This window comes from Myzus persicae, unplaced genomic scaffold (genome assembly GCF_001856785.1).
Source record: "Myzus persicae strain clone G006 unplaced genomic scaffold, MPER_G0061.0, whole genome shotgun sequence".
Classification (NCBI taxonomy): domain Eukaryota; kingdom Metazoa; phylum Arthropoda; class Insecta; order Hemiptera; family Aphididae; genus Myzus; species Myzus persicae.
In genome coordinates this window covers 116,009-137,544 of record NW_019103940.1, presented here as the reverse complement: position 1 = coordinate 137,544, position 21,536 = coordinate 116,009, and the positions used below count along the sequence as shown (strand labels likewise).

At 29.2% G+C, this 21,536-nt stretch overlaps 2 protein-coding genes and 1 long non-coding RNA gene across 3 annotated transcripts in view; 2 read left to right on the top strand and 1 right to left on the bottom strand.

The window, feature by feature from the left end:
- Positions 1–1,589: 1,589 nt before the first annotated feature.
- Positions 1,590–4,958, top strand: LOC111036690 (polyribonucleotide nucleotidyltransferase 1, mitochondrial). The gene is made up of 11 exons (XM_022318810.1): positions 1,590–1,694; positions 1,764–1,912; positions 1,980–2,274; positions 2,340–2,965; positions 3,031–3,204; positions 3,309–3,502; positions 3,573–3,736; positions 3,874–4,061; positions 4,121–4,244; positions 4,315–4,551; positions 4,654–4,958. The coding sequence occupies exons 1-11, from the start codon at positions 1,593–1,595 to the stop codon at positions 4,813–4,815; spliced, it is 2,415 nt and encodes an 804-aa protein (XP_022174502.1). The 5' UTR covers positions 1,590–1,592; the 3' UTR covers positions 4,816–4,958.
- Positions 4,959–9,420: 4,462 nt separating this feature from the next.
- The window catches only part of LOC111036687 (neuropeptide Y receptor type 2-like), a 42,455-nt gene continuing 30,339 nt past the window's right edge, over positions 9,421–21,536 (bottom strand). Inside the window, exon 4 of the mRNA XM_022318809.1 lies at positions 9,421–10,042. Within this exon, the coding sequence (XP_022174501.1) occupies positions 9,578–10,042 (465 nt within the window). The 3' untranslated portion in view covers positions 9,421–9,577. The remainder of the gene's footprint in view (positions 10,043–21,536) is intronic.
- Positions 14,156–20,038, top strand: LOC111036689. The gene is made up of 3 exons (XR_002604793.1): positions 14,156–14,297; positions 15,583–15,767; positions 19,344–20,038. It is a non-coding gene; the product is annotated as an uncharacterized LOC111036689 (long non-coding RNA).

Below are 21,536 nucleotides of genomic sequence, written 5' to 3'. Positions count from 1 at the left end.
TAATCACTGTTTATACTTTAATTACTCATATTATGATCGCTAAAATGCAAATACAAATAGTTGTAAACATAGCTATGAAATTTGTGTTTTTGTGATTTATATGTAATATTTAATATAATTTAAATAAATTATGTTAAAATTATATTATACTATATTCGATTATTATAAATATTAATATATAATTGGTTTTTATTGTCATCATATTTTTTATTAATAATAATTATTATTTATTTTATTCATTAATAAATAATAATTTGTATTAATAAATGATATATTTCCAAAACATTGTCATTCTTAAATTAATTGACAACATACTTTTCAACATTGAGAATAGTCAAAAACGAGATTCAGTCTAATAAATAATATACTTATGTTATAATAATAATGAAAATAATAAAATTATATAACAATATTTATACATAATTTATTAGATCCTGAGCAGAGAGATGAATGTATTGATCTTACAAATATGTATTTTCATTTTATGTGTGTGTTAAGACACTTTTTAGTAGATAAAAATGCTCTGATGATCTACTTAGATGGAGGTTTCCAGTAACAAATTAAAACTAGTTGGTATGTTTAGGTTAAAAATTGAAATTTAATCCCAATTCTCATTAAAACAATCGGAAGAAAAACCGTGAACATTTATTAATTATTTTAATATTATTATATTAGATAAATAATCTAACTTTTTATAGGCTAACAGACGTCTTTGCTCAGAATTGTTTTTTATTGTGTTCAATGATTTGTCATTGAATTCAAATTTAATATATTACATCTTCCTCCCCTTAAGTAATATTACAGCTATGCCACTGGTAGGATGCTACTAGTAGCCATTCTAAAATACAACCTATACACCTTTCCTAAACGTATGCGTTAGCAGTACAACAGTATAACTACTGTATAATTTTTATTTCAAACTTTATTAAAATATTAATATTAATTCACTTAAAACTTTTAATATTGATTTCCATGAATCGTGCTAAATCATGTCAAAAATCAATACTATTTTTACCCTCTCCTCGTGTTTTTTCATCAACAACACCAGTTGGCTAGGAAATCTTTTTTGCATTCAGAAATATGAACCATAGGTAGGTATTTAGTAATTTACAAATGTACCTAGGACCATTGATTTTAAAATATAAATAACTGTACAATTCATGAAAATCATATACATATTATGAATAATTTATAGGTGCAAATCCATTAAATTTCAGGGGGAGGCTAACATTTTTAACATCAATGTGGGTGGGGGGCTTTGGTCTGACACAACTAAAAAACTGTATATTTGTGGGGGAGAGGGCTAAGCCCCTGTAGCCCCCTGCGATTTGCGCTTAATTTTATTGAAAATTATTAAGAAAAAAAAATGTTTTTATTGTTCAAGATGATTTGTCACAGATTAAAAATAAATAATAGCCAACAGGTAATAGTAGTTAATTAGTTATAGTACCTATAACTACTATAGGGGAATGATATTAATTCAATTCGATTAAATTAACATTAGAACAAAAAGCAGTGAACCTATATGTGTTCGGCACGTCATGTAATGTTGTTCTGAATATTTTTTTGCTGTTATCATAAAAGTATTATTCATGTTATCAATTATCTGCAATCTTGAGGACTATCATGCCGACATGCCATGCTGTATTAGCCAAACAGTCAACAATGAACGTTGGACATCAGTACCTCTAATTGTTAGTATAAATATTTATTCTAGTTAGTACTTTTATGATTATGTATATTAAATTTTAATTCTACTTTAGTACTATGAAATAAAATCTACTGTAATGATATCCCGAGTGTCTTCTCGGTGGCTTGCTTGTTCGACGAGGCACGGACAGCACATTTCCAAACGACGACTGTTCGTTGGCTCAACAAAATTATTTGAGTACAAAGTAGATTTTTCAGAGAGGTATTATAACCCTTCGAGTATTAGTGAACAATAGATGACTGAATACTACTTCTTAATGTTATTTCAGGAGTTCAATAAAGCTATCTGGAGGTAAATATGCACGTCTATCAGATGGCTGTGCAGTCGCCTCTCTTGGTGACACCTCTGTCATGGCAACAACGGTGAGCAAGTCCACAAAATCATCATCTAATTTCTTACCTTTAACTGTCGACTATCGGCAAAAAGCAGCAGCAGCTGGTCGTATACCTACAAATTATCTACGGCGAGAACTTTCTGTATCTGAACATGAAATACTTACTAGTAGATTAATTGATCGTTCACTACGGCCTTTATTTCCTTCTACTTACTGTTTTGACACACAAGTAAATTATTTTGTATAATCATATAAATATAATGGCTATTTTTGATGTTTATTTTTATTTTTTAGATTATGTGTAATTTATTAGCTGTTGATGGAATTAACCACCCTGATATACTTGCTATTAATGCTGCTTCAACGGCTCTAGCTCTATCAGATATTCCTTGGAATGGTCCTATTGGCGCCGTTCGTGTAGGTCTTTGTGATAACAACTTAGTTACAAATCCAACTCGCCGTGAGTTGTCCAACAGTGAATTAAATCTTGTTGTTGTATCAGCAGCTAAAAACTTAGTCATTATGTTGGAAGGATCAGCAAATAATGTTCTCCAACAAGATGTGTTGAAAGCAATTAAATTTGGTGTCAAAGAAAGTCAGCATATAGTAAATTCTATTGTTAATTTACAAAAAGAATTTGGCAAACCTAAAAGAGAATTTGAGACAAAGAATGTAGATGACACAAATGGAAATTTAGAAACTGTTATTGATAGCTTATGTGAAATTAAACTAAGAGAAATATTTACTAATGTTGACCATCATAAAATATCTAGAGATATAGCTGTCAAGGATGTAAAAACAGAAGTCATTGAAAATCTTAAATCAAATTTTGATAACTTAAATTTAGAACTTTGTTCAACAATTTTTGATAAAGTTTGTAAACGAATTTTTCGAAATTTGATTTTTGAAAATGATACTAGGTAATAAAATGTTAAAGGTAAAATGTTTTTATTTTCATATCTATTAATGACATTTTAATTTGTAGATGTGATGGTCGCAAACTTGACGATCTTCGAAACATATCGTGTGAAGTTGATTTATATAAGCCTTTACATGGTTCTGCATTGTTTCAAAGGGGACAGACTCAAGTTTTTTGTACTGTTGCTTTAGACTCAATAGACTCTGCTCTTAAACTTGATCCAATGACAATATTAACAAGGTAAGCCTAATAATATGTTGCTATTATTAGTATGTTACATTATTTAGATAAATTATCCTTGAATATACAAGTTACAACAAATTTAACTTAGAATTTATTTTTAGTGGCATCAATGAGAAGAACTTTTTTCTTCATTATGAGTTCCCTCCATATGCAACGAATGATATTGGTCGAATGGGCCCATCTATGCGCCGCGAAGTCGGACATGGTGCTTTAGCAGAACGAGGGTTGAGGTCAGTTGTTCCTGAAAACTTTCCTTTCACGATACGACTTACATCTGAGGTTCTTGAATCTAATGGTGTGTATAAATTTTAAAGTACTTTTTTTTGTAAATTTGAAGATTTTTACTAAAATTGTTAGGTTTATAGGGTCGTCATCCATGGCATCCATATGTGGTGGAAGTTTAGCTTTAATGGATGCTGGTGTACCTATTTCTCAACCTGCTGCTGGAGTGGCTATTGGCTTGATCACCAATTATGATGATAATGACACTAAAAATATTAAAGATTATAGAATTTTAACTGATATACTAGTAAGAATATTAATGTGTATATTGTATATATATTTTATTATTTATTATTCAATGCTTAGTTTTGAGTGATTTTTTTAAATGTACTTTAATATATCATCTTAATTGCATTATTTAAATTTAAATTTTAAATAATTTAGGGAATAGAAGACTATCTAGGTGATATGGATTTTAAGTTAGCCGGTACAAAAAAAGGCATTACAGCATTACAAGCAGATATAAAAATTCCTGGCTTACCATTGAAAATTGTAATGGAAGCAATAGAAGCTGCCACAAGTGCTAAACACAAAATCATAAATATTATGAATTCTACTATTCAAAGCACTAGGTAATATATATTTTTGTGACTAAATGTCTTCATAGCTAATATTAAAATGTTTGCATTAGGAAATTAAAAAAAGATAATTGGCCAGTAACAGAGATATTAAATGTACCAATACATAAAAGGGGTAAACTACTCGGTCCCGGAGGAATTAATTTAAAGCGTATTATGCTAGAAACTGGTGCACAAGTAATAATGACTATTAATTAATTTGTAAGTTATTTGTCTTATGGTTGTTTTAAATATTGATTTTTCCAAGATATCTTCAAATAGTGAAAATGATGGATTTACAATATTTGCTCCTAATCAAGATGCATTAGAGGAAGCGAAAGAAACTGTTGATAAGCTTATGGCTGAAAAATCAGAACCCCAACTGGAATTTGGAGCTATTTATAAAGCAAAAGTAGTTGAAATACGGGAAATTGGAGTGATGGTCACATTGTATCCATCTATGCAGCCAACTTTAGTTCACAATTCTCAATTAGATCAAAGAAAAGTAAATCAATTTTTTTTAAGTACTTTATGTGGATAATAATTATACCGTTTTACAGTTTGATTCTTCTTTAAACATGTTTATAATTTAATAATTTATTATTAGATAAGCCATCCAAGTGCGTTAGGTATAGAAGAAGGCCATGAGATTCAAATAAAGTACTTTGGCCGAGATCCCGTTTCAGGAATGATGCGACTTTCAAGAAAAGTATTACAAGGGCCATCTTCCAGTCCGGCACGGAGCATTGGTGGTAACATCACTAAGTAGAGATGAGTGAATTAAGATTTAGTCACTTGGAACCATAGAATTAAGTATCTTTTATACATTTAAAATGTGATTATTTGTATGATAAACTTCTTAATTAAATATTTTGTTTTATATAAACTGAAATGCTGTTTGAAATGTTAACATTTATGAAGTGTAGAATCTTTTATATTATGGATTTATTCAACCTTTGGTGGTGGAACAGTCAAAAATCCTTCCACTACAAAGCTGTATTTATTTATATATTTTTCATATGGTGCATACTGCATACAGTTTGAAATCTATTTCACAATTTTAAACTGTTGGTGACATAGTATAGTGGTGTTGTGGTGATGTATTATTATAAATTTTATAAAAATTGAATATATATGTAGTTTAATGACTAAGGCATGTGATTGGCCAATGAAGAAATAAGCTGTAAGTACTTAACCTTGTATAGTTATATTACAACATTAAGCCTAGTCTAATATCCATACCAAAAAAATCACAACTCAATAGTGCAGTTTATTTAAAAATAGGTAAGGTATCATTTTTTTTTTAAATATAGCACTAAATTAGTACATAACTTATTTAAAAATAATTTTTTTCCTAAAATAAACAAATTTTGAGTTAATGAAAATGTTATGTTAAATAGTATCATCCAATACGCTTTCATATGTTCCAATATATTTTATGGCATGTCCTTGAATTAAAACATATTTTTGCCGTAACAATTTAAAATGCCCTATTGTGAATAGTTCCTTGTTTCATACATAAAATGTGGTTAATTTTAGTTCAAAAAATACAACCTATGAAGTTAGTCAAAATGTACAAAGGTACAATACTATTATTCATAATATAATGTTTTTTTCAGAATAGACTTAACTAATTATTATACAGGTATGTTTGGAACATTGCAATGTGAAAATAAATTACAATAGATAATTTTTTAATTAACATAATAAACATTTCCATCACATAGTAGGTAATTACATTATTCATCATTGAGTTTCATTAAAAAAGTGAATTTAATTGATACCACATTATAATTTAGTAATATTTATACTACATACTTATGTATATTTATACATATAAGGATATAACATTTATGTACAATATAACACTTATATACGAGATAATATTGTCAATTGGTACCTACTGAAAGGTTTTACCTTAAATAGTGTATACAATCTTGCACTCGATCAAAGTAGTATATTATTAAATTATAGATAGTAAGTACTTTTGAAGGGGTTCACATGGGTGTAATCAAAAATCCTTTACGACAACGGATAATGTCTTTCATTGACCATCAATACTTAGTCTAGCGAGTCACTAATGCCATATTTGGCACCAAGGGCGCCAGTTGCCAGTAGAAATATAAATCAGGGTCAAAAATCTGATAAAGCACATATTATTTTTTGTTTTTACAAGTGATAAAACGATTAACGATTAATAATAACTAAAATACCTCCCCTGCGGGCGCCCATGGGTGACATTAAATACCAATTAAATACGAAAATATGGATACTTTTTGAAATAATTAGTGGTTCATGATAAAAGAATCACCTGGCAATAACAATTGTTTTGTCGTTGAATTTAGTGGTGATATTTTTTTATGAAATCAATTAGAGTGGAAAGTATAATTCATGTATTTCTATGTTGCGTAACAAGAAATATTTGATATAATAAATAAATAAATAAGAACATTTCGTATTGATGTTATGGGAATCTTTATACTTGATGCTTTTAGGGTACCTACCTATTTAAACATTAAACATGGCATTTTGTACATTAGATGATTCTTCGAAACGTCTTGAATTACTTTCAAAACGCCCACTCGTTACTTACAACGATGTCGTGCTAAAATCAGTTAAAAAATGTCGTGAAAAGGTTACCAATTAGTTTAAATTTTAAGCTAAATTAATCTGTTTGTCGTTCGGTTTTACGATGAAAAACTGGAGGTAATGGTGGCGGTGATAAAGGGGGATTATTCTTCAATTTTTTAAAGATAAAATCGAATCATATTCTTACATCATATATATTGTAGGTATATATGAAACTACTTTTATGGTGATTTTAATTTACCATTTAATAAGTTCAATTTTTTTTACTAGGCACCCTCAACTGTATAACAAAAAAAAATTAAAAATAAAATCTTTAAAAATATAGTTTAGCCACAAAAAATAGATTTGATGTTATTAAATTGTATTAACTAGTTATTTGCCTTCATGACGTAACAACAAAAATGTTTTGATCATCATGACTTTTTTTTTCAATACTTATGTATTTTAATAAGGTTTATGACTCTTGACTAGTCAATTTCGTATCGATAAAATGTAACTATATAACTATATACCTACAAAAGTTGAGAGTCAGTCAGTATTAAATTTACTTTTAAATATCTAAAAGCTCTTCGTCTGAAACGGGTTTTATATTGTAAAAAAAAAAATAGTTAAAAAATATGTCATATTAATATCTAATTCTAATAATTTATTCTTATAGTAATAATATCATCTGTAACCAATGGCGACCATTAACACAAAATATTTTATGTGTGAGCCACCCTATATATAGCAGCAATCGCAACATATATGGGGTTGAAAAATAGCTAAAAATATTCAAGGAATCTTTTGATACGTCTTATAACTTTTATTGAAATCGATCAAGTAGTTTCTAAGATACAATACCCGATAGAAACCTGCAACGGTGATGCGCTGTCGAGCATTTGCATGAAATTATTACAGGCTTAGATTTTCTGGCGAGGAATATTAAAGACCTTAAGTACATATACCTGGGCTTAAATTTAAAAAAATATAATGTTTTTTTGTTTTTGGGTATTTATAAACGTTATGCCTACAAATTTAAGGTTCCACGTTATCTGATTTTCTCCGTTTTACGGTATCAATTTTTTAAACGTTATTTTAATTTTCTTTTTTTTGTTAAGCGTTATAACTTAAAAATAAATAGTTAGGGAATAAAAATTTTTTTTTTATGAAATTCTATTTTTATTTGTGGCATAATCCACAGTGTAAGAATGAGGAAATTAGTAGAATTTGTTGGCCCGGTTAGATTATTTTCAATCATCCTAGAGTCTTAAGCAAATGTTTTCGATGCAAAATAAGCACATACATACGTTTTTTCGAATAACGTTATTTGCAAGTCATATGTACCCACGTTAATGGTTTATCGTTAATCTTTAATTGTGTTTAATGATGTATTATATTAAACTGTAATCAATTATTATCGTTTTTAGTTCGTTTATTTTTTCATTTATTTCCATTAGGTATATCGTTTCGAAACCTTGGCTTTTGAATGACCTAGATAATGAGCTTAATGATGGAAAATGAATTGAAAACTAATTGTTAAGACCAACATTGATTTTAAAACACCTGACTTAACTGTAAAATAAATAATGTAAATTGAGTTATTGTTTCATTAAGTGTAAAAGGTTACCGTATAAGAATAACATAAGTCATGGTTTAATTTGTTTAAAATATATTCACAACTGTTTATATGTATCATTGTATGTGTGTTTCTTACAAATGTTCAGTTAATAATTTCGTAAAAAAAATATCGATATGGATAATATAGATAATACATTATAACGTAATCATATTGAGTAACACGTGGGATTCGTAAAAATAACATGTTAATCATAAAAAAAAATCACTTTGGTACATCGTTTCCCACATTTGCTTATGTTACTCTGATTAAATAACCATACACTAATCTAAAAAATAAATAGTCACATAGTTACAATAATATTTTGTAGTGCTTTCTTGAATAGAAACATATTGATAAAAAACGTTTATGGAACAAATACAAAAAAAAAAATGACTTTCTAAAAACTAGAAAAATATACGATATAATATAATATCAATAGGACAGTAATAATAATAGTAATAATAACAACAATCAATAAATGTATGACGAATACGGAATAACGGGTATAGGCTATACTAATAACTAATATATTATTATTATGTACCTATAGGCACTATATTATTATTATATAACATGTATATACTGTATAGGTATGTATAAGATAAGTCTATATCGTATTTATAATAATAATAATATATTTAGTATTTACATTACAATAATAAATTATTATAGTGAGATCATCCGATGTCATGGCGTGCTTTCAGGGTGGATTGGGGGGAGGGGGTCGTCTTTACTTGGGGCTGTTTATCGGGAACTAAATTGTGAGCACATTGCGCTATAATCCATAATACCTCATAAGTGACCAGGTCAGGTTGGGCACCATCAAGTCCTAAACGTGACCTAATCTACACACACACACACACACACACACACACACACACACACACACACACAAACACACACACATATATAATATAGGTATTTGCTAAACGAGTGTAGGGCAGGGACTAGGGAGGTTTGGATTGTTGGAGGTAAAGTGGTGTATAAAACATAGTAATATGGTTCGTGTACCTACTTGCAACCTGCAGTTACTTGCAACTGAAAGAGTTCATAAATATATGTATGTATATATACATAAGTTCTACTGCGCTAATAATACAATATTACATAGGTACCTACGTATAATACATCATAGTATAATTGTTATTATACAAAAAATAAGGGGTAATATGTTATAAGTCATAATATTTAATAGAGTGCCTACGATATTACAATTTACTACAATAAAAATAATAGTAATAATAATAATAATAATAATAATAATAATAATAATAATGACATTTTATGCGACTGCAGTTCTGTTCCGTTCTGACCTCGCGGATGGTTTGAGTGTCGGCGCACCTCACCAACACTCGTTGGTGGCGGACGACGACGCGACCACGGTGGCCGGCAGCTCGACCACGGACGCCGAACTGCCGGGTTGCACTGTCGAGTTGTAGTGGCCGTTGCTGGGTGTCCGGGCGCCCTTACTGGCGTTGTCCAGCAGTTCCCTGTGCATGGCCCGCCGCCGCTTCGAAATGAACCACAGTCGGGCGAAACACTTGCGGAAGTTCTCGGACAGCACGCCGTACAGGATCGGGTTGACGACCGTGTTGAGCAGCGCGAACAGCAGGCCCATGATGAAGTGGTGCGACCTCAGGAAGTATCCCGTGTCCTCCGTGTCCCGGCTGCCGTCCACGTAGATCAGGCACATCACAACAGTGATCGGCAGCCACATCACCAGCACCACGATCACGTTGATCAGCAGCACACGCACCACGTGCACGTGTTTCCTGTACCGGAGCTCCTCGTGCCGCTGTACCATCACCTGTAGACCAAACAACGTCACGTAAACGGATTAGAATATAATATCATTAGCACCTATAAAATAATATAAATTATAATACACGATAAACATAATTTATTACTAATTAGGTGTTCAATTAGACACGGTAGCGACTAGCGAGTTAATACAATATAGGTACTGTCCACAGTGTATCTTTTTTCAAATTTTGAATCGCAATGCACATAAGTATATGGATTTCCGACCGAAGTAACTATATGTTATTAATTATTAATATATATTAATGAATATCGCTATTGCTTTATGTAAAGTCGATAAAACAATAATTTTCAGCAGAAGAACTATCCACTAATATAGAAGTAGTATAATATCTGTACAATAATAAATTGTTAGTATCTCCGCGGATTTTTGTTCCAATAAAAAAATTAATAGTTTAAATGTAATTAGGTATATTGTACTCGTATACAAAAAAACTTATAAATATATAGTATTATGAATTCTAATAAATATAGAATATTATTAGTTTTGAAATATTTCTATTAACTTTTTTTCCCGGGAGATTTAAGTTTTTCCGTTGACCCGTAAAGTAAATAAAAAATCATTTGTTAATTTATATTGCAGATGAAATTATAACCTTTGTTTGAAATAAAAAAAATTGAGGTAACGATTAATAATTGTATTGATTAAATTTTGATTTTACAACACACGTGTAATTCTGAGCATACTCAACAAATTCCGAAATCAAAGCCACAAATAATGTATTATCTAATATTACTAGGTATCTGTAAATGTATAAATTTCAACAAAAATGTAAATCCATAGTCACATTCATCGTCCCATGTCGGACAAAAGTACAAAACTAAACGAAAAGTGTATAACTCGAGTATTGCCATTTTAAAATCGTAAGTTACCTCGATTTGCATATTTTTAATGCAATTTAAATATAACTACATTATAGTTGATAGAACCAGAACGAAAATATTTTACTCACTAGAATTTTAAAACTATAAGGTCCAAATATTTTTAGAGATATCAATTGCCCTGTATGTGTTATAAAAAAGAAATATCTTTTGTAACTTTACAGAAACTCTCACATTATGATAAATACGATTCGTAAAATATAATTTTAACTGTTTACGATCATCATCACATTTGATTTTCACATATTAAATCTACATTATTTAATTATAGAACGTATTACGGTACCTTTAATTGTAGTGTTTCACCTATCTATATATATCGTCATTTCGAAATTCGTGTTCTCCCATTATTGCTAGCTCGATTAATAATCGATGGCTCAAACTTTTGATGAAACTCCACTAGACTTCATAAACTACCGAGTAGCGAGGAACTTCTGAATCAATATTATATTATGGCTATCAAAAATTCAAAAATTCTTTCCCCCGGGAATTCCAAATAAATCTTTTAAATTTTCAAAAGCATTTGAGGTAATTTTTTTATTTCCAAACGATTGTCATCACCTATCGGACAAACCTTCTCATCCGTTCATCAGGCTTCGTCAGTGCGTTTAGAACGAGTACTTATTAATTAATGTAATCCATTGCACGTATTGTTCTCGAGCAAGTAGAGAGGACTCAACTCTAAAACTTTTGTCGAACCATCAATGAATTTTTTTTTTTGCCGAATCCTAGTAGGTACTACCTATACAATTAAATTTATTTTGAACAATTATTGAGTGATTTCTGTTATTTACTTGTTCATACTCTTACGATGATTTAAATAAAAACAACTTGAATGGTACCTTCTATAAATAAATGTAGCAAAAATATTAGTTATTTGGTATAATAATTTAAAAGTTTTTTGCCTTTATTAGTTTATTGAGTAATACTTTAGCAATAAATGCCAGTCTTTGGAAAGAACGTTTTTCATGAAAACCTAGCGGTAACTACCCACTGTGAACGAATACTCAGAATCATGTACAGTCATTAAAATGTTTAGTATGAAAATATTATATTTTAAATGTATATTATAGGCTTTAGACAAACGGAACATTTTTATACCACGTGCTTAATGTTTATAATATATAGGTACAATATAATATAATCTTAATACCTACAAAACTATATATATATATAAGTATATAATCGAATGAACTGTTTTGATTTTTATCAAATATATTATATAGGTACGCGTGTTGTACGACTCCAATAAAAAGAAAAATAACATTTCAAATACAAAAATCATGAACATTACTTTTATTGTCATTTCGTGTATATTTATATAGTTATGGCTTATGATGTACTTCGTACCGTTATTATACACATATTATTGTGGTTTTAGCAGTCATTACGCGAAGGGATCGAACAAGGATTTTTCTGTTTTGTCACTCATAATAATATAGGTAGGTAATTACGGATGAATGCTCCCGAGTTTTTCTACAAAACAAAAGACACAAAACAAAGTGATTCTACAACAGTTCAAACAAAACTGGATAAAGGATACAACAAGTATAACAAATATATATCCACCAAACACAGATTATTTGTTATTAGTTTATTACTGTTACAATAAATACCTATACACAATATACATAGGTATCTATATTTATATATAAAAAAAATAGAGACGTCGAGATGCATCAAAAAATATAGAATCACGTTCGTGGAAAACGCGCGATCGTATATCGATCACATTGTCTTCAAAAACTTCAGCTGGGAGTGTGTGACTTACCTATTACTTGTTAGTTACAACATTATATTCTTATCACTTTTGGGTGCTACTCAGGTATATTCTATGGGTTGCTAGGGCAAAGTTTTTTTTATAGATCCTGAGTCTAAATAAGATATTGATAGCGAAAAAGACAATAATACCCATAATAGTACCTACTAATTATATGTGTATACTTAAATATTAAAAATATATATGACAATTATTACATATTCTAATATTGTTCTATGAATGCATCTATTACAGTCAATTTACAGATATATAATATATTAATATATATATATATTTTATATTTTATGTTATATTTTTATATTTTTATATTTGATATATTATTTATAGTTTAATAGATTAGACAAAGAACAAAGTAGATATCTTTACATTAATATGTTTTTGATAAATGTTGTGCTTTATTTTATTGATTATTATGCAGGCATTTAACGAAAATGTATGACTATTGTATATTATAACTGCACTATATACAGATTGATTTATTTTTACAGAAATACTTATTATCTAAATAAAATTCAACGTTTTTGGAAATGTTGTTTTTTTAATGATTTGAGTTCATAACAAATCAACATTTTTGAAGAAAAAAAATTATATTTTTGATTTCGAGCGGAGCGATGAATACATTGATTTTAAAATAATGTGTGTTTTTTATTTTATTTTTTAAAATTGTTAGGTGTGTATGAACATTTTATATAGTTGATAGAAAAAATGCCCCAATCATTAGGTAACTGATGGAGGTATTTGGTGAAACATTTCCATCTATAGTTGGTGCTTTCGGAGGTAAAAATTGAAAATTCTCAGAACTTTTTGAATATGCTAATTTGTAACGTTTCCATACAGTAGGCCCGACCGGATGCAGGTCCACGATTCGCGTAGCTGTACGTAGGCTGCAACTCGACCACTGTAGATTACCAGCAAAAAATGCATATGAAATCAGTTTGAGTGTACATATTGTTGTAATATAATCGAACAAAATATTTACCGAGAAAATCACAATACAAGCACGATAGCCTATACAACTACAGTCTGGTTTGGCGGCTACACGCGTGCAAAAGCCACGCGCTGGTCGTAAATTTTTACCACGTGCGCTTAATATAGTATATAAATATATCCGATACGACAGAATAATGTGTAGCCTGCAGTCGGTACGATACAATATTGTAATATTCACACTTTATTATACGTCCAAAAATAATAATTGTTACACGCGCGACGATAGTATGTTTTATGTATTTTACATTTTAATATTGTAACGTACCAATATAGTATACAGTGTACGAAATGCGTAATATTTAAAAGTAGACTACGAGTATAATAATAGCTAGCCACGAGTACAATACTGCTTGTTTTCTATTGTTACGCGCGGTGTGTCAAGAGGATTTGGGGGGAGGGGGGGGGGGGGGGGGAAAGAAAANTTTGGGGGGGGGGGGGGGGGAGAGGGAAAGAAAATTTCTTGTGAGTGTAATAATATATTATTACCTATCTGGATATCAATTCAGTTCTAATAACACGTGTTGGTGTATGTACATTGTACACGTATGTAGCAGACGTTGGGGACCGCAGCCACGCAGCAATAATTTTGGTAAGTCGATCCGTTACACGGTCTTATCCCTATAAGATATATATATATATACGGTCTTTTATATATTGTGGGTACTGGGTGGTGAGTGATTGAGCATCGCAACAATACAAGTCTACAATATAGTTAAAATGGTTAAGACCGTGATGTTTTGCTATCGCAATCGTGGACCTCAACAACGAATAACCGTATAGACACTTGGAACTTTGTTAATGTTAGCATTTTTTGTACACGATAAGAATTCTAAAAATATTTGAAAAGTTTTTGAGTTGATTATATATTTTCTTCTTCTATTTTCTAAAAAAGAAAATATGATGAATATATTTACGATATATACTATAGTAAACATGTTCAATTGAAAGGCCATTAGTAGAAATTAAAATATTTACACTCTGTAACATATTGAAGTGAAATCCCGTCGCTTTGTTTCATATCATATTCGGACGCAGTTACTCTACGAAAATAATAATGATATCGTATGCGACCGGAGGGCCGGATGGTGTAGGTTGAGGAAATAATAATATAATATTATTAAAAATATTATATTATAGAAACTCTATGTTATTAGATCGCAGTGGTCATAAATATTATAACGTGATTCATATAACGTAAGGCACTTATTATTTCAAAAACTATTAGAACTATTAGAAATTTGTATTTTACATAATTTTAATGGGTTGTAAAAGCACAAACTTAAAAAGAAAAATATATGTTCTTGACTTACTTTTTTATCACTATCATTTTTAAATTGTATTAATGACAACCTGCATTTTTAATTTCTCATTCCAAAGAAGAATATTTTTTAGAGTTGGTACTAAGATGTATAAAAATCAAATGTTACCTATACGTGTATAACGTTTATTTGTGCGAAGTGGAGTAGTACACCGGTACTTGAGTGCCGCGTAAAATGTTGGATCACTAATCCACTCATCTTAACTTAAAATAATTATAATTTGTAACTAATAAACTACTTATCCGAAATATGATTGTCTTAGATCGAAATACTTTAAATATGAAATAACAATTTTTTGTTGTCGTTCAAAAAATCATAAAATTTAGTAAAAAAATAATTTTTTTCCGAAAATATTATTTTGTTACTACTTAAAATTGAGAAAAAGAATTTTTTTAAAACCCAAATGTCTTCTGAAATAATTAATGTCTGGTATGGATCATCCCGAATAGAAATTACACAGAAATTACGAAAATATAATATAGTAATTGTATATACATGCCTGTATCGCAAATTTCACTGGAGTGATCTCAATCATGTATACATGTTATTTTTCAGAATAATACTATTAGATTTAATTTTGATTTCCTGTCATCGCATTCGCGCTCAAACAGAATAATTACTATTTACTATTATTTTACAATCACGTGTGACGTCATATCACGACCGCGGGTGCGGTGCAACAGGCAACTATATAGCCGCTGTCGCGAGCCGCCGTCATCGTTACCTGTATCCTGGTGAAGGTGAGTCACCAGTTGCGTAATTTGGTTATGTTTGTGAAGGAGTGGGGGTGATGACATTTTTGTACATGAATATATTACCTAAACATTTTTTTTCTATGTATTACAATTTACAATCACTTCTCGATACGACCATTGCACGCGTATGTGATGTGACCATACAATGCAGTTAAACTATACTTTGTTATAATTACTAAAAACATAAAATTACATTTTATTTAAAATTTAAATGATACAATGACAACGACACCAGTATATGAAGGAATACGGGCCACCATTAGGTGACCTCTGTTTTACACACTTATAGTTAACTTAAAAATTAAAACATCGAAAAAATCATAAAATATGCTGTTACCTTTAAGTTTAATAATAGAAAATTTAACTCCAATATTAAAATTAGCGAAGCCAAATGAGAATTGCTGAACAAAAATTTTCTATTACATGCATTTCCAAGATGGAGAAAATATGTGTGTGAGACGTTCTCTTTAAGTATACCCTGGTCAGTTAACCTTATAGAAAAACATTCCGGTCGTTTAGTAAATTGTATTATATGTTTATGTTCAGTGATTTTCTAATATTAATTATAAATTATACTGTTATATGGGAGTGTTATTGAAGAGAAAACAATTGTGGAGATGCAACTATTTATGTAGTTTGATTATACACAGCAGCTGTGTTACAATTTGTGCAAAACCAATTGAGCCGTGTATTGAATCCTGCTATAGACGAAATTATATTAGTTTGTATTGCTTCATTGGTAGTGGGCCGTGGTCATTATTCTAGCGTAACCACACGAAGACTGTTTGGACGATCATTATTTTTAAGTCAATTGTAGTGTGGTAACATAAACAGTCACATACTCACATTGTTACATTGTTCACTATCATCGAAGTCTCTAATTAATGTGTAATATTCTAGTTGGTTAAGACATTTTATGGATTTGCTATGGATACTTTTAAAGAATGTATGGATTTAAAGACATTATTCAGAGTTGTGGTTGTAAAATGTGTGTTATTTTTTTCCCACTTGTAGGAGTTTAATTTTGAATCTTTCTGGTAAATTGGAAAACAAAAATCATTTAATTTGTGAGGCTGTTAGAAGAAACAATGTTTCCGAATATCCCATATTTACTAATATATTATAATCCTTATTCTTACATCGAGTGTACTGACAACAGTTTTTTTAAAACACTTATGGTCTCAGACATACTCATATGTCAACTTATGTTGATTTATGTGGTAGTGGTTGTGTTACCATTATATTTTAAAATTTGGTTTAATACAGTCATATACAATAATAAAATATATATTTCATATTATAAGAACTTTGGGAATAAGGAGTGAATCAATATTCAATTTTATTTATTGATCCTAATTTATTTAATTTATTTATTCATTTATCATAAAATAATAGGTATTGTCCTATACATCATAGTTGTATAATACAATTACTGTAGATTTATTAAAAAAAGTTACTAGTTGAATTTAAAATTGTTTTACTAGAATAATTTTTAAAAAAATGTTTACTTCTCGCATCAGAATAATATATATCTAGATTCAGATAAAATATGTTTTGTAATAAAAATTAATTTAAAATTTAAATAAAGAGAAAAGAAACAACGATTACAATTTTTGAGATTGAGTTTTTTTTACCAATTTTAATAAAAGTAATAAATATTAACTAGGTAGCTTTATTATAGGGTCTCTAGCTATGAATATTTCCTTGTTGTACGCCCGCTGTTTCTGACCGTTTGTCCTTACAATTTGTTACTATAGTAACTTACCAATTTATTACTATGATATAATGTTCCATATTATTTATGTTTTTAACATTAATTGTTAAGTATAGCACAATCATAAGAAAACCAAATTAATTCAAAGAAATTTGAAAATTATAATTTTATGATAGTTTTTTAATATTAATTTTATAATAAATAATATATATAATATACAATTCATACAAAAGTAATAAAAGCACAAGAATTGAAGAATCATATTAATATGTTATGCAAAAAAAAAAATGTTAAAAATTGGCAATGGTTCTTGTTTTTTTTGTTTTTGTTCTTGTGCATGACAATTGATGGAACACCGGTGAAATGTTTAATACAATACTGAACTGCAGAGGTGACTTGAGTTACAAATGATAAATCGATGACGAATCGATAAACAGCAATATTATATACTTTTTTTTTTACTTACATTTTTATTAAACATCTATAAAGAAATGATTTACAAGCAGTGTAAGTGCTGTATGATTAATGTTGGTTTGATTGTTGGTAGGAGAAGAGACTGTCCTTATTGATGCTTCAAATTCAAGAATTTTTTTTAAAAGATATTTTCATATATTTTTATGATTTCATCCGAAATTCTCAAATGATATGGGATTTGATGTTAAATTGTAAATATAATATTATACTTATTATTATTATTATTATAGATGTCTGTTAATTAAAATTTTTATGTAAATGTGTAATGTATAGTAGATAACCCTGAGCCTCCACACGAGTATGTCCCACTTAGGCCCAGTAATCTCATAGATTTAAATTTAAATAAAAATAAATAAAATACTTAACTTATATTGAGAATGGAACTTTTTAGCTGCTTTTATTATTACCATTTCTCAATATATATATATGTACTGGTAAAATCAATATAGCCTTCATGATTGACATGTTTTTAAACTTCATAATTTTTAATTAATACTCGTTTAATCAACAATAATATTATTTTTCACGTCTTCTTTCTATTTATGTCGTACACAATTTATTTTTATAATGACAAAATAATGATTTATGATAAGACAGTATTATTACAGTTTACAGCTAAACTAGTGTTGGATTTCACACAAATTAGGTAGGGAGGTCGTATATAATAATTAACTGTGTAGCGAAAGAATTAGAGAAGTCCTTGCGGTAGTGGGTGCAGGTGATGTTTTATTCATCGAGACTCCATCGCCGAGTACCGTGGGATTCAATAATTTTAAAATGCGTATATAGAATATTTGCAAGTTGCAGGATTCGTATAACATCACCACGGTATAGTTAATTTTAATATATTTTATTTTAAAGACATTTTATCTTTTATTATTATACACATTATAGTCTTAGAGATTATGGTGACGATGATTTTACAATTATTGAAAACTGCTGCTCAAATCTTTCTCACTCCGCATATTATATTTCATGCATTAGATGTAGGTTGTTTCGCTATATATTTTATTACATCGAAAACCCAAAACAGATTTTATTTTATAGAATTATCGTCAAATGGTCTTAATAAATATTTCAAAAGGTAGAATATTGCAAAAGAACACAAGTTAGCACTTCTTTAAAAAAAAAATCATTATTGGATACGATTTTATTTGAGTCCATCTAAAATAATATAAAACGATACTATTGTAGCAAGATTGCACCAAAGGATATTTTGTTCTCCTTGAATATTTGAAAAAGGACATTGCAGTTATTGGTCACCAACTATAATCGCTCTTAGAAAATCTATACTTAGCATTTATTTTATGGAACCTCCATGTGTTACTGATTTATTACTATGACTGAACTAATAATATTATTCATATTTTTAGAGTCCTGGAACATTAAATTCTAACACACCTTGAACGAGTGATGTATACAAGTATTTGCGTGTACACTGTACACAGGGGTGAATCAAATGAGTATAATGTTGGATCAATAGTGCCCGAATCAACAAGATGCACACTTGTACAGGAAAGACTGGATGACGGCAGCTATCTAATATTATGAGTACCTACCGTCTAAAAAGAACATCTAGTTGAAAAAATAAGCTCAACAAGAAAATCAACAAAACAAGGTGAGAAGTGGGTACCGATCTGCTGTAAAGTAGGTATCGAGTGGGTTGCTGTAATGGATGTGTTTAACTTGAATTCAGTGATTTAATATCATTGTATCAACTTATTTTACTCATAGGTATTACAGGCAGGTTGATTAATTTTTTTCCAAAAACATTGCATTTATTTTACTAATTAGTATTTAATTATTACAATAGAGTATATTTCTATCATGCTACATAATTTGTATTTATTAACTTTTGAAGCAATACCAGTTTAACATAGAAAAGTATGAATATGTTCATGGACTCTTGGTATAAATAGGTAATGAGCTTAAAATTAATCTAATTAATCTAAAATATTTTGAAAATATAATTCTATATAGTAAAATTTATAAAATTCGTAAACGTTTTAAGACTTCAAGAAGAATGTTTTTGAATTACAGCACAATGACTAATATCGTTATTTTTTTTTTTAAATTGTACACATTTTTAGCTACAAAATAATTTGCAAGTTTTGGTGATTTTTGTAAAAATTTTAACTTAACATAATTACATAAAAAAGTCATGCCTATCTTTCATATTTTTTAATTATTACTATTATTATAGCATTGGTATCTAAATAAAAAAAAAAATTTTTTTTCAAAATAATTAGTGAAATTATTAATTAATACATTTATATCGCTCCGCTCAGAATCTAAACTGATGCATCAACAATGAAATATTTTATTGTCGAACACGCTTATCATTTAAGGGTTCATTCGCACGAACGAATGTACAATATTATTTAAGGATGATTTTTAGGGTTGACAATTATTGAGCGAATGCCCTTGGATGCTCGGGTTGCATTAAAGATTCGTATGACTGAATTACATCTGTTTTTCGTATAATTTTCTGCACCGCACAAGACCAGACGCAATTAATAACAAACAAAAGGTCAACTGCAATAAAATTCGTATAAATTGTCTCGTCCGACGAATACTACAATATGTATAATATATTGTATATAAAAACTATTTATCTGCTGATGCTGTGGAATTTCATTCTAACACGGCACACGAGTCTATTGCAGTGTTCAATTCTGCACAGTTAATATATGTATACATACTACTCGTATTGTCGTATTATTAAAATACTGTTTAGGAACTTATAAGTGACTAGTGAGACGAGATTCATCGAATTGCAGTTACAGCAGAGACGTTAGATTAGGTAGGTAGGTTATACAGGACAATATTGTGGCCTATATTATAATATATTTTTTTTCTACGAAGTGATGGATGGTGCTAAGTTGCCAAGCGATTCTCGAAAATATATATTGAAAAATATCTATGTACTTTTCTGAAACGACTCTGCCGTATTCTAAAGTACTTTCTGCGTACTTTCCTGTCCATCTGTTATAACTATATCTAATTCCCGTTCAAATTCGAACCCGTGAGTTCCTTATGCTAATAATACTGTATGACGACTGTGTTCTTTTAAATCAATAAACATACTCGCATTTACCTATATTTTATAATAATAATATATCGGCAAATGTTTAATATGTAGATTTTTTTTTTAAATGATAAAAATACAATTTTAAAACCACCCACTCGCACAATTTAAAAGCTAACATTTTTATAAATTTAATTTCAAACAAATTCGGGGAAAACAATTTGAATATGTCCATACTTACTGGAACAATAAGGTAGGTCTAAAATTGTATTGATATCCATTAAGTTAATAAAAAAATAGGCACACGTCTTATACAATACTATAGTATTATATACAGTGTGAATAATTTAAGACATAATAAAGTTTTAGAAAAAAACCAAAATGCACTATAATCAGTGACAATATCCGATATAAATGAATCCTGCAGAAGCAGTGAAAATGCAAACAAGTACAGGAAATGCACAAATCATGACATGACGCCTAGTCTAACCAGTTAACGTATTTTTGTTACCATATACCGCGATTATCGGTAAGTATA

Excerpts from the sequence above, each read along its gene's own strand:
- LOC111036690 (XM_022318810.1), top strand. The coding sequence starts at position 1,593 with ATGTTATCAATTATCTGCAATCTTGAGGACTATCATGCCGACATGCCA. Across the intron at positions 1,695-1,763 it reads GGACATCAGTACCTCTAATT|TACTATGAAATAAAATCTAC; the intron begins GTTAGTATAAAT and ends ATTCTACTTTAG. Across the intron at positions 4,062-4,120 it reads TCTACTATTCAAAGCACTAG|GAAATTAAAAAAAGATAATT; the intron begins GTAATATATATT and ends TGTTTGCATTAG.